This window comes from Dicentrarchus labrax, unplaced genomic scaffold, assembly GCF_905237075.1.
Source record: "Dicentrarchus labrax unplaced genomic scaffold, dlabrax2021, whole genome shotgun sequence".
Classification (NCBI taxonomy): Eukaryota; Metazoa; Chordata; class Actinopteri; family Moronidae; genus Dicentrarchus; species Dicentrarchus labrax.
Window position 1 is genome coordinate 11,874,181 of NW_026136712.1, and position 14,112 is coordinate 11,888,292.

At 38.3% G+C, this 14,112-nt stretch overlaps 1 protein-coding gene across 1 annotated transcript; it reads left to right on the forward strand.

Annotated features, from left to right (window-relative positions):
• The first annotated feature begins 1,003 nt into the window (after nucleotides 1-1,003).
• On the forward strand, nucleotides 1,004-11,492 carry rundc3ab (RUN domain containing 3Ab). Its single transcript, XM_051418379.1, has 11 exons — nucleotides 1,004-1,278; nucleotides 5,221-5,336; nucleotides 5,898-6,025; nucleotides 6,726-6,811; nucleotides 6,903-6,992; nucleotides 7,084-7,164; nucleotides 7,609-7,774; nucleotides 8,334-8,491; nucleotides 8,707-8,826; nucleotides 10,022-10,122; nucleotides 10,225-11,492. Exons 1-11 carry the CDS (start codon nucleotides 1,172-1,174, stop codon nucleotides 10,365-10,367), a joined length of 1,296 nt encoding a protein of 431 aa, XP_051274339.1. The 5' UTR covers nucleotides 1,004-1,171; the 3' UTR covers nucleotides 10,368-11,492.
• The last annotated feature ends 2,620 nt before the right edge of the window (nucleotides 11,493-14,112 follow it).

Below are 14,112 nucleotides of genomic sequence, written 5' to 3' on the forward strand. Positions count from 1 at the left end.
GTCACCATTTGATGACATTTTGGTTGATTCAGGTTCAACAACCTCTTCTGGGAGAGAAAAGGAGAGAGGGAGGAGAGTGACGAGGTTGCTGATCGGAAATTACAGAGGGAGGAAATGAGCCAGCATGATGACTGTGGTGCCGCTGGAGTTGATGATATCACCCTTATTGTAATTTATATTTATTTATATTATTATTATTTATATTATATTATATATATTTTAGGTGATTGCACACAAAATGAAACCACATACATTTCTGTTACGACACAACTAGAATGTACAAGTATTCAATGGACACAATGAACCTCATATAATGCATATAATACAGATACCTTGTCCCTTACAGAAAAAAACATGTATTGCAAAAAAACCATGAGGAAAAATAGTAATAGGTCTCATCCCTTTTTCTGCAAGGGCCAAATATCTTATTAATATCTTATTTACAATACATGGCCATACAGCATCTATTATCTTTTATTAAGATATACATGATGAATAGAACAATAAAGGATGTGAATCTATATGATCTTCTGCAACATACTGCACATACATTATACTGTATCACCTTGTTTCCAACTCTATAGTGAATCTATATGATCTTTAATAAGCCTCCATGTTTTTATGGCTGCACCTTTTCATTAAACTGAAATACTTAAGATTGTTTGTGCATCATTTCCTACACAGTTCCCCCATAATTCAGCCGGACATGCAAATAATGATTAGTACTTTTGGTTATTAATCGAGCCTATTAGACATATATCTGCCTGTTATTGAAGTCTTTCACAGTGAAAATGCTGTAAAGCCAGAAACTGCTTTAAAAGTGTACATGCCATTCAAACCACTGAGGTGATTCGTCATGTTCAGTCTGCATGATGAGAGCCGAGCCAGTGACATCATGGTGATGTCAAAGAAGTAGGCGGAGAGAGAGAGAGAGAGAGAGAGAGAGAGAGAGAGCAGCTGTAATTCTCTGTGTATGAGAGTAATAATACAAACAGATCAACACACTCGCATGTTCCGGTGTATCTGATGTCAAAGACAAACCCGCTGCTGCCGGCTGTCAGCGGCTCTGATGCGGGCAGCCAGCATCCTCTCTCCGGCATCCAGGATTGAATGAGGAGGGCTAGTGGCCGACAGGGAGGGGTCCTTTGATTTCAGGGCTGCCTCCTCCTGGATGGAGCCCGGCTGTATGCGGGCAGCAATGGCCATGGGAGAAGTCTCGATAAAAGCGTCTGCTCGGAATCTGACGGTGGAGAGAAAAAACCTCATCACCGTCTGCAGGTCAGTTTTAATGTCAGGCAGACTGTGTGTGTATGTGTATGTGTGTGTGTGTTTGGAAGCCTCTAAAGTGGAGATGTTGATAGGCTAAATGCTGCATTTATCCTAACTGGCCATGTGGTAATATATGTCTGTTTTATGACAACAAATAGGTCCTGGTGTCTTTATTCTAACCAAACAGAATATATGCACATAAGATGCACTTACGTCATCCTCATAATAAGTCCTTTTTATGAACCCTGGGCCTGTGCGGACACAAAATCCTTCATGTGCACTAACAAATATTAATATCCTGATGCACAAAACCCCGACAATCTACCCCTGGCTGTCCATCTCTGTGTGAGTTTTTTAGCGGTGTCATCTTTGTCAGGGCGATTTATTTTCTTCCCGCTGATGGCGTGGTTGCTATGACGACAACCTTCCTGGGGCAAGGACTAGCTGGCACCCCAGGGACTCAGGGCAGGGAGGCACAAGGCCTGCACAGCAAGGTCCTGATTGGGCTTTGAAGGAGTATATAGCCCTTAAATGCCAGAGCTTAAACACATACAAACACAAACACACTTTACATGAATGCATGAAAGATGTGCTGCCTGTATCTGCTTTAAAATGTAAACACCATTACAGTTATCAGCAGCTAATTTAAAGCTGCTATGATCGCTATTGTTAGAATAACAATGGATCAGATGGCTGTGTGTTATGTGAAAGGGGTCATAGTGATGAACCCACAGAGAATTATCACCCAATTCTGCAGTTTCTCTCAGAGCTGCAGAGCGTTTTTGTGTCTTTCAGCTCATTGTTTTGGTTTTACGTCATGTAACTTTACTGTTTTGGGTCACTCTCACTGCTCTCACTGTTTCTGCCGCAGTAGGCAGCTGTTCTCATCTAAGGAGCTCTATAAACAGACTGTATGCTATACCTGCTCAGCACCAAACAGCAGACAGCAACTAACTAGTGAACGTAGTGTTTAGCAGCTATAAGCCAGGTATTTCCCTCAGGAGTTGGTGTGGACCAGAGCTAGAAGAAGAGTAAATATTGGATTCATTAGAAACAATGAACATAAATTCATGCTAATATTTCATGTCTAAAATTGGCAGCTGTTTGCTAACAACTTTATCATCTTGAAAGGTGATAAATGTCAACGTTGTTTTCACAGCTTGTTTCTGCTGCTCCAAAGTGGCCAAAAAATCAGTTAATGAAGGTTTAAATAAACATGAATTGTGAATATGTGTAATACATTTTGTGTTCATTTCTTTTCCAGATGTATTATCTGGTAGCACATGGGTCCTTTTTAAAGAAACGTAGTTATACAAAAAAGACTGCACTGTTAGGAATAAAAGGTCCAGTTTGTAGGATTTACTGGCATCTAGAAAAACGTGAAAGGCCCTATCTACAGCCAGTGTTTGGTTTGTCCATTCTGTGCTACTGTAGAAACATGGCGGTTAAACATGGCGGACTAGCAGTGTCTTTAGATAAAACAGCTCATTCTAAGGTAACGAAAACACAACTATTCCTACATTCATTTGATTATGCACTAATGAAAACATACCTACAATATTATATTCCAATTCTGCCATTAGATCCTCCTAAATGTTTCACACTGGACCTTCAATTTAGATTAGCTTTTTCAAAACAAATTAAATGCCACTAAACTTGGCAATAAAATACACAGCCAATATATGTAGCAGAATTCACATTAAATAACAATCACTCCTTCCCTTCTGTCCTAGACATTATGCAAGAAACATTCATTCAAAAGCACTGCATAAGAATGAATTATGGCTTCATGTTTGCTTTGTCTCTGAGCTGATGGTTCTGCCAAGGTTCAGATCACTGATATTACTGTCAAAGTCAAGCCTAAAGTCATCAGATAACTCATATCTGTTTCATGTGTTCTGTTATTGTTCTGAGCACAAGTCATATGACCACAGACTGGATATGTGATCCAGTCTCATGTTCTTGTCAGACTGTATGTATTAAACACACACACATTCAGACATTTGTGCAGGTGAACAAGGCAAGACAATCTGGGTCATGTCACATTTCAGCTGTCTGTGATACAGTGAAAACACAGGGGATTGTGCTCGTTTTGAGGATAGTCAGCCAATTATTGTCCAGTATCTGGCCACAGTCAGAGCAGCTGAATGAGACATTGTTGCCATTGGAACAATGGGGGGTGAAATCACTTGCCTCAATGGCCTGTGTTAGGATGAGCATTGTCTTATGGGCACACCACGTAAACAGACTGTAAAGTGCTCATATACGTTTCACTAAAGACTGTTTATATTTGGACTTAAACTTTTAGTCAGCAAAACATGACGAATATCAGAAATAATGCCTCTGATCTACTGCAGAGGCTGTGTTATCAGGGTTTCTTTGGTCCATATGGCCACTTTCACCTCAGTGTCACTGGACAAATAGCATTTGGCAGGTGTTCTTGCAGCAAATAGAAGTGCTGAATTATTTAGTCTCCAGGAAAATATTTAGGAATGGTCATTTCAGGAGGATAATGTTGCCTGAAATAAACGTGCCAAAGCATGGTGGTTTATAGCATCTCTGGGTTTATATTACAGCAGGTCACCCCAGTTAAACCCTTAATTATGCAGGTACATTGTTACACTGGAATCCACATGAATTATTTATATAATTTATATTATTCAGTGTTGGTCTGGACAACTTTGCATTGTCATAAATTTGGTACAGACATTAATGTGATCCTGTGACTTTTTATCTTGCAGGTAAAAATGTTTATTTGTTTTATTTGTACTTTATGTTTAGCAAAAGTTAGCATGCTAACACACATCATTATACCAGCCAAACAGGTTTTCAGAGTGCTGCTAATGTGCACGTTGGCTCACTGTGAAGGCTCTGCTACACTAATTAGACCTGGATGCAACTGAACCTTAATTAGTATCATTGGTGACAGCTGTGTTTACTATTTCATGTCAAAATGGCTGCTGTGAAGAATTTCCCTAGGTCTGTCTATTTACAGCGTCAATGAAATTAGTATAATAGTATATAGTATAAAAAAATATATATAATTGAGTTCATCCTACTGTTCATGGATACCAGGATGACTCAGACTAGAGTCCAGGATCTGATTTATCTACCAAGATTCACTTACCTTCCACCACAGTTACCAAATTTTACATTTAATCAGATTTCACATGGAAGTCCATAGAAACATTAGCAAAATTACACTTCTTATGACTGGAATGGGTATAAGATGGTGCATTTATGAACATGTATACTTTAAAATTTTGTGCCTTATGGTACATTCATTTAGACCAGTGTTCCTCAAACTGACTGTTACAGACTGACTGTTTATCACACGTATTTAACTGAATTTGTTTTCCAAATGTATTCATGTGGCATACTCAAAATGTACTTTATAGGCTACAGCGCAGTGTAACACAAGCAGGCATCCTTGCAGTCTGCAATATATTACATCAGACTAGAGTCATAAATTCATGCTGTCCACTAAGAGGTAAATTGAGTTGTTAGAGCTTCCTGAAAGCTTTCCATAGACGCTTTTCTCACAGGAAATGGGTGACATCAGGCTCGAGGATAGGAAATGCACAGTGTGAGCATGGGTACAAACTGACAGCAACAAACATATGAGATGAACATATTGTGTATTTAACAACATGGGTTCTGATTTACTTTTTGATTTCATCCATTTCATAGGTTTTATTATAATTGACTTTGTCTCACATTATGTTGGCTGAACACTGTGTTCTTTCATGATTAGTTCCTCACATAGATTTCTTTTTATTGAGTAGAGATTCCAAATAGTTTAATTATACTTTGATCTATGACGTGTTCCTCCTACAGTGAAAGAAAGCAATAATCCATTAATCTGTTCCCGGACTAATCTATTCCCATGATGACTTTATTACTGGCAACTAAACTCTTTGTTAAAAACTTCTCTTTCTCTTTCACACACAGGTTTTCAGTAAAGACGCTGTTAGAGAAGTACACAGCCGAACCCATAGATGATTCATCTGAGGAGTTCATAAATTTTGCAGCCATTCTTGAGCACATCCTCAGCCACCGTTTCAAAGGTAATGAACCTACGAGGAATTTGTCTGGGATTGACTTCATGTTAAATAAACTCAAAAAACAATAAATGGGATCTGGCATCAAAGCAAAATGTTTAAATTAGCAAGCAGTAGATATTGTTTTGGATTTTTAGAAGACAAGGCATGTTTCCATGCAAATCAAAAAAAGTGGATAAAACAAGAAATGGAGAGATTTGTCTTTAAATATAAGGCAGAATCTATTTAATTAAATAATAATAATATAATAAAAACAAGTAATCAGTACTTAATTGATGACATCAAGTTTAAACATGTTATTATGTCTTTGCATTAATATTTATTCTGAATTTCTGAACAAAATATAGTAGTATTAAAGGCTAACATTGCCCCAGCAAATTCAGATGCATATAACAAATAACAAATCAGTATCCGGTGATCAGTCTATTTTCAGTGGCTACCTTTTATGCTCAAACATAACTGTAACTCCACAACTCCACAAATACACTTTATACATGTTGACAGTAAAGTTCAATATATCAGCACAGAAATGCCTCCAACAATATTCATGTTACTTTCCCTTTCGAGGCTCCGGCAGCTGGTTTGATGGTCAGAGGAGTTACTGGGACTACATCCGTCTGGCCTGTGCTAAAGTCCCCAACAGCTGCATCAGCAGCATCGAGAGCATGGAAAACATCAGCACCTCACGAGCCAAGGCAAGTCCTATATACAGTTAATGATCATAATAGACACTCACCTATTTTAAGTAGATGGAACACCTTTCAGTCAGTTATTGATGTCATTTCTGATTTTTATTTTGTATTTGTTTAAGTTTGTGCTTGTTGGTTTTTTGACACGTGGGCATGTTTTAGTTTAAGGCCCTCTTCCTATTTGAAACAGGCAGTTCAACTGAAAAGTTCAGTTGTAATAATCTTTGTGGAGAAACAGCAAACAAATAGGCTACCAAAGAAAGAGAAAATGTCTATGAGCATGCTGCATCATACTGGCTGTGGTAGGTGAAGATTGTTAAAAAATGGGGGAACTTGAAAACATGATTTGTGAATTTTTTTGTCTCTAAAATACTGACAATATGCTATTTTTGCCATGTATTTCTATTTTCCTGTATGTTTATCATCATTAATGCGTACAATTAGGCAATTATTGATGATTCATGCATGAGGGTGATTCATCACTACTTCACTTTAAGTAAGATTCTGCCATCGCCATCCAAGTGTGGTGGCGTATTATCCTCAACTTCACTCACTTAAACTCAAAGATCAGAAAAAAACTACTCAGCCTACCTGCCAAATTACCTAAATATAAGTGAGCCCCCCCGAAAGCCATGATATAGTTTGCAGTAATATTTATATAATTTAATTTGATGCTACATATCCCAACCTCTGGTGACTCCTTCAGGGGCGAGCGTGGATGAGAGTAGCCCTGATGGAGAAGAGGCTGTCTGAATACATCGCCACTGCTCTGAGGGACAGCAGAACAACCAGGTAAGAGGCCCCGCACAACTAACTATGCAGTACCACCATATCCTTACTAGATCCACGTTCCCACCTGGTTGTATTTGTCACTGTGCTTTAGGAGGTTCTATGCAGAAGGAGCCATCGTGTTACGAGAGGAAGCCACGGTTCTAACGGGGATGCTCATAGGTCTTGGAGCCATAGACTTTAGGTGAGAAGGACCTTCATGAAGTAACATTTTAGGCAGCAAGGTGGTCATTTTAGGTGGGTATTTATAGTTTTTTGTTGTTTCCTTTCCATAGTTTCTGTCTGAAAGGCGAGGCTTTGGATGGGAAGTCTTCTGCTGTGATTGACTACACACCGTACTTAAAATTTACACAAAGGTATGTTAATTTATTCTTGGAATATATTTTGAAAATGCAATAAATGTTGAGACTCTTGTCTTTATGAAAAATAAATGGTCATATACAATATAGATCATGGTATTAGATATTTACCTCCGGAAAATATACCTTACTCCACCTTTGTGTATTTTTCTATACACAGTGCAAGATGTTCAGTATTGGTCTGTCTCTATTTTTATCTATGTGAAGATGCTGCAATTAAAGAAATTACTCTTAGATTATAATTATTTATTACCTTTACAAATCAATCCCTCACTTAAAGTCACGATTTATTATTGTGCAACATTAGATAGGAGCTGCATTTCTTTGGGATCTTGTACGTCTTTTTCGACATTTTGGCTTGTCATAGGAGGAAAAGCTCAGGTGTTGTTAACTATATAACTAGGCGCTTGAAAATAAATAACTCGGCTGCTTCTGTTGTAGCTATGATTACCTGAGTGATGATGACGATCGACAGAGTGTCGACAGCAGCACAAGTGATGACAGCGTCCCCGAACACCCCTACATCCCTCTGGTCACTGACGAGGAGAGCTGGAGCACAAAGTGTCGCAAGATGGAGCAAAGGTTCAAGATCGTCAATGCTCAGAAGGTGTGCAGCCATCTTTTTGGTTTTGAACATTCACGGGATAGGATTGCTTGAAGAAAGGATTCGCCATTTTGGGGAAAAGGTTTATTTGCTTTCTATCATCAATACCACTCTTGCATTTGTCCATTCAGTACGAAGCTACAGCCAGCAGCTGGTTAGCTTAGCTTAGCATGAAGAGTGGAAACAGCTAGCCTGAGCCTGAAACAGAGTGTGTATTTTCCCAAAATGTCAAAATATTCCTTTAATTGAGTCAGTTGAGATGGGATTTGCTGGGTATTGCACTGTTAGCTCAAGATGACAAATTAAAACGAAATAATTTACACTATAAAATATCAAAGAACAAAATCTTAAGAGCCAATCTATTAAAAAGTGTTACTTATAAGCCTTCATATTAAATATGGCATGTAAACTTGTGTTTTTGTGTTTACTGCATAGGGTTGAGCAAAAGTGGGCCACAACCTTTTTTGGTTTAAAATACACTGAGCATCACAGATGGATGATGATAATATGAGTATCCAAGGGTGGATGTTTCCTTTCACTCAGTGTGGATGTGCGTTGTCAGGGTTACCTGGAGGAGCTTGTGCGCCTGCGTGAGTCCCAGCTGAAGAACACCGAAACAGAGAACAAAAGACTAAAGGTCCGACTGGAGGAGCTACAGAGCCACAGCCTACAGGAGAAGAAGGAACTGGAGGCCATAGTGCTGGAGCTTCAGGAGCAACTGTGAGTAGTGGAAACAGAGGGTGGTGTCCAGGTGTCTCCCACATATTCCTCAGTGCAAAACACTGTGGGAAGCAGAAAAGATCCCCATGTTAAATCACATTTTATAACCTTTAAAACCACTGACCATTTTCATCGGTTTAGTTGGTGGTGTGTCTGTATCAAAGGCCATGATTTTATTACTTCTTAATAATGTGATGTACATGTTTGTTTGTCAGGACAAGCTTGATTCCATGTGACTCCAACCACCTGGCCAAAAACCTCTCAATCCCTTTGGTCAACCAGTGGCCGACGCTCCAACCGTACAACAACCAAGAGGATGTCAAGCTGTTCCGCAGGTTTGACCGAGTGTCTGTCTCCTGGTATAACTGAGCTTACAAGCAGCACAAGTAATCTAACTGGAAATAATTGAAAAGAGAAACAGACGTACACACACATACCATAAACAAGCGGTTATGATAAGATAGATAAGATAATAATTATATTATATTGACAAAGATATGGCTAATTCCTGCTTCTAAGTTCTTATTTTTATTCCATGTGAACAAACATTATATACTACATGGACCACGTATAATACGAACAGTACATGTGCCTCTATACATATGCCTATATACAATATATTTGCTTTTTTTTATCTAACAGACAAATAAGAAGGTCAAGATAGGGAGCCTGGATTGTGCATCTGGAATAATTATAGACTTTAACTGTGTTTAATTATAATCACTTAATAAAAGCTGTTGCTGCTATGTGTTGGCAGGTGTCTGCTACTGCTCTGTGGACTTGATTTGATTAATGTTTTAGGTGGCACACCACTCATCAACACATCTTTAAACTTAATGTTGCAGGAGACAATCAGATAGAATATGAAAGGCAAATGCATTTAATTTATTTTGTAATGCCATGTAAAATTCCAATGATTAATTTATGATTAAAAAACATACATTAATACATGGGAATTAAATTCACTTTTTATTTATTTTACTTTGAGATTCATAGTGCATCATTTAAATTAAATTAATTCATTAGTTATAGGTATGTAAACACTGCAACCATAGCTGCATCTGCTGATTAGTTTCTCAGTTAATAAATTCATTGTTTGGTCCTCAAAATGTTGGAAAACAGTGAAAACTAACATCTTGTTTTATCCGATGAACAGTCCAAAACCCAAGATACTCAATTTACTGACAAAGAAAAACTTTACATGCTAACATTTGGGAAGCTGAAACCAACAAAAGTTTGACATTTTTGTGTGAAAAAAATGACTAAAACAACAACTGATTTTCAAAAAATGTAAACTCTAATATGAACTTCACCAAAACAACAGAAATATACACACTATATATATATATATATATACACTATATATTTGCATATGTTTAATTTAACAATCAACTTTAATATAAATGTAATACATACCATAATATATTTTTATTTTTTTCAGCTACAACCAATAAAATAATACTATTTTCAGGCCTGCCTGAAAGCACTCTACTGTATCAAGTCTAACCCTTAACTTGTGTTGACCTGCAGGAGGAGTTTCCCCAGCACAGAGCTGCTGTCAGTGGAGATCAGCCTGGACTCAGACTCCCAGAGGATGGAGGGGAAACATAATGGAGGAGCCTGGTGCACAGGTGACATTTTACAGTCACACACTTTACCACAATGTGTTCTTGTAAGATAATAAGTGAGTAAACACTTGAATTGACCCTTGTATGTCTGTCCCACCCCTCCAGAAAAGGATTACACCCCCTCCATGATGGGACTATGTGGGTCCTTGGCCTCCCTCCCCAGCTGCAAGTCTCTGGCTAGCCTCAAATCCAGCGAGTGCCTGGTTAATATCAGCACAGAGAACAGTCCTGCCCTCTCTCCCAGCTAGGGGGCACCAAAGAAACACTGCCAACCACTTAACAGACACTGAGACAATTCAACATGAATACAAAAAGACTACATTTGGTAGGCGGACAAATGCTCTCTTTCATGGCCCCTACGTGAGTCCCTTTACCTTTACGCTCTGAGCCCAGCACTCTCTCGACTGACACCTTTTAAGCATTTGTGAAAGAGTAGCCTCCGTGTGTGGGACTGTGTGACAAAGATGCAGGAATAGCTGCTGTACTGCCTGGCGGCCTCCTTCAGTTTCACTGTCTTTAATTGTCTTGACATGATTAAACCTCTTGACATGCAAACAACTGGTTCGAGTTTGACAACTCTTACGTCACATGATGCTTGATTTTGTGCACTTACAGTCATGTATCAACCGGTCACATTCATCAAAACTCACTGTAGGGTTGTTCTGTATGTACTTGTCCATTTGTCTGTGTCTTATCAGTCTGTCAGTGTATTCTATTCTGCCTCTTGCATAATACTGACAGTGCAGGGTGGATGATCTGGTATAACCTTTTAGGGAACAGAAACAATGTTTTGCCATATTATATTACACTATTATAAGAGAGAAAAAGAGTTGGCTTATAATGTGCTGAGTTAAAGTGGCCTGACTGTTTTATGATGAAGATTATTTAAAAATTAACAGATGCAGCTTCATGATATTAGGATGAATGGCAGTTAATGCCTTATTCAATCATACAGTAGGTTAGATACAGATTTTAGGTTGTGACATACAAGACCTGTCAGGCTACCAAGGTTTGCAGAGCCATTACAATGTGAACATAAAAAACAGGCATACTATCTATTGCATACAAATGCAAAGTGCATTGAGACTATGCAGAATGAATGTTTTCATTGTCTTTTTCTACAAACCTGGATTGAGTAGTTTGAACAGGAGAGAAATAGTGAATGTGCAACGTGCGTATGTGTGTGCCACTAGATTTATTGCCCTCGTTTTCTTTTTCTTATGATCTATTCTTTTTATATTATAATTAATTTCATGACGTACTTATATCATTTACCACCATGTAAATTGCAATCTCATGCAGTGTTGTTGAGAGTTGGGATGCATTGTGTGATGTAAAATTGCAATAAAACTGCCTTTTTTGGAAACATTAAATGCTGGTATGCGTTGGATGTTTATTCTGTTGGTTGTTCGTTCGATGCAAATGTAAATCATTCTGTCCACCATTTTGATACAGACTAAATACAGCATGCTAACTTGCTAAACTAAGTTGGTGAACATGGTAAACATTACCTGCTCCATCAGCATGCTAGAATTGAGCATTGTGAGTCCCTGTGCTCCAGCAGTCGAACCTACTGGTCCATTATCTACGATAGTATTGCCACCTATTACTGATCAAAGGGGTGTTACATTAGCATGCTGATGTTAGCACTTAAAACATAGCACAGCTGTGTGGTTTTACTGATGGCAGTGTCAGTCTGTTGGTAGGTCGGTCCACCATATCACATTCATGGTTTGCAGACCATGTATCCCACTGACTTAATGATACCAGAAATTTTACTATAGTGCCATAATGAGGTTTTTGGTTTATGTTTAAATGCCAGTGTAAATCATTTAAATCTGCCTCAGTTTTACTTTGTGTTTAGTGTTGATCAGTAAATCATGCAAGTGCTAAGACACTAAACTATGGAAAACAGAGCAAAGATTATGCCTGCTAAACATCCACTTTCGCTGTTGAATGTAAACTGACTGCTTACGAACCTGATTGCCAAAATCTCGCACAAAACAAAAAATGACTGGGGGGGGGGTGGCAAATAAAATTAACTTTAAAGGAATAGTTGACATCACAGCAATATCAATTACTGTAGGTCCAAGGAACCCCAACACACGCTCTTTCCCCCTGTGCCTCGGTCACATTTTGTTTTCACGTCTCCCCTTTGTGAAGCGTGACATCGTCTCTCTTCAAATGGGTTTGAAATGACTTGCGTGAGGTCATAGGTTAGGATCATTTATTCATTAACACAGACAAATACACAGAGCTAAACAAACAGCAGCTGAAGGCCCTTTAGTAAACGTTGGAAATGCATTATGTAGGAGAAACATTCCACATCGACATACTGTCCAATTAACTGCCCGGGTTTAAAACGAATGGGTACCGGAGAAATTGTGAAAAGTTGTGTTTAGTTATCTGGCTTTGTGTTTGGCTGTTTTGTAAAAGTGACATCAATTGTTGGGTGGAGTTGCACTGGATAGATGAGCAGCCTGCTGGACGCATGGTTCAGCACTTCACCCTTGTGTGATAAAGCACATTCACTCCCATTCTGGTGTGCCAAACACACGAGCGTGTTATCTAAGCATGGGCTGTTTGGCAGTTTGGTTTGAATGAGGGGACGCTGAAGGCCTCAGCACTGGTCAGGGATCTGCCTCTGAAAATGAATGCTATGTTATCTATGCATCCTACTCTTGTCAAACCATTGGCACTCCCTTTTACACACAGTCAGGGCATTTATCTCCCACAATGCACACTGTCTCTCACACGTGGAAACACACACACCACCCAAAACCACTTCACAGTCCACCCAGATGGTGTACACACACCCAGCTGGTGTGATATGATAGTATGATGAAATAATTAGTCTACAAATGAATAAATGAAGGTGATGATATATTGGTATATATATTATTGTATATCCCCAATTACAGCTCAGCTAACCATTCTGCAAACCAATGCCACAGTGTTTTAGTCATGTGATCATATTTTTCCTACTTCTGGCTATCCAGTGGTTTCCATTCATTTCATTTGGTATGAAAATCTATTATTTAGCAGACTCTTGAGACTTGCTTTGTGCTTTGTGTGATCCATCACAGTGAACATCAACTGTGCATTAATTTTTGTCAAATCACATTATTGGTATGAGGTAATGTGGTGCAGACTTTCAAAATCAATCTTATTCTTTAATCCTATATTGCATCACCATACAATGACGACGTAACACTAACAAAAATGAATGCAGACTTGATGCTCACCGGGATCCAGTTTCAGGAGTCTGTATATAGTTATTTTCATGCTGAATTACAATTATTGGAAAGCAGTGAAACTGACATTGACTCTTAAACACAACCTGTATATTTGTATTACATTAATGCACTTCTGTTGGTTTTTTATTTGCACATTGCAAATATAATTATACGTTAAACTGCTGACTTGCATTGCATTATTTATTTATCCGCCATTTTGTACATACTCTCTCACTCTTTATATATAGTGGTTCCTTTTTATAGTCTTTATTTTAATCTTTTATCTTTATTTATATTTTTTCTAGCTTGATTATGATTCTTATGCACCAATGTATGTATGTGAAAACTTACTTGGCAATACACCTAATTCTGATTCTGATGCATTTTAAAATGGTCAGCAATAATGTTAAAGGTTACATGATTTGTAGTTGAAAAACTAAAACTTGCAAACACACTGGTATGGCCCTTTAAGTGCATGGGCAACAGGTCTACGCTTAAAATGGAAAACTACAGCTTCAACCATGAATGAAGTTTAAAAATTTATTATCAGTGTCGTTGCACATTGTTGATTTATTTACATAAAAAGCTGAAATGAGGTATTTCAACACGAATTTAATGGAGAAAATCCAGTTAATATGCCGATATGAATTAAGGGGGCGGTGACAGCAACCTTCATTGTCCAAGGTTTGACAGATTGATAGCGGGTCGTCCAATGGGATTAAAGACGGAGGCTCCACCGACCAATCACAAATGAGAA

Excerpts from the sequence above, each read along its gene's own strand:
- rundc3ab (XM_051418379.1), top strand. The coding sequence starts at position 1,172 with ATGGAGCCCGGCTGTATGCGGGCAGCAATGGCCATGGGAGAAGTCTCG. Across the intron at positions 5,337-5,897 it reads CCTCAGCCACCGTTTCAAAG|GCTCCGGCAGCTGGTTTGAT; the intron begins GTAATGAACCTA and ends TTCCCTTTCGAG. Across the intron at positions 6,993-7,083 it reads CTTGGAGCCATAGACTTTAG|TTTCTGTCTGAAAGGCGAGG; the intron begins GTGAGAAGGACC and ends TCCTTTCCATAG.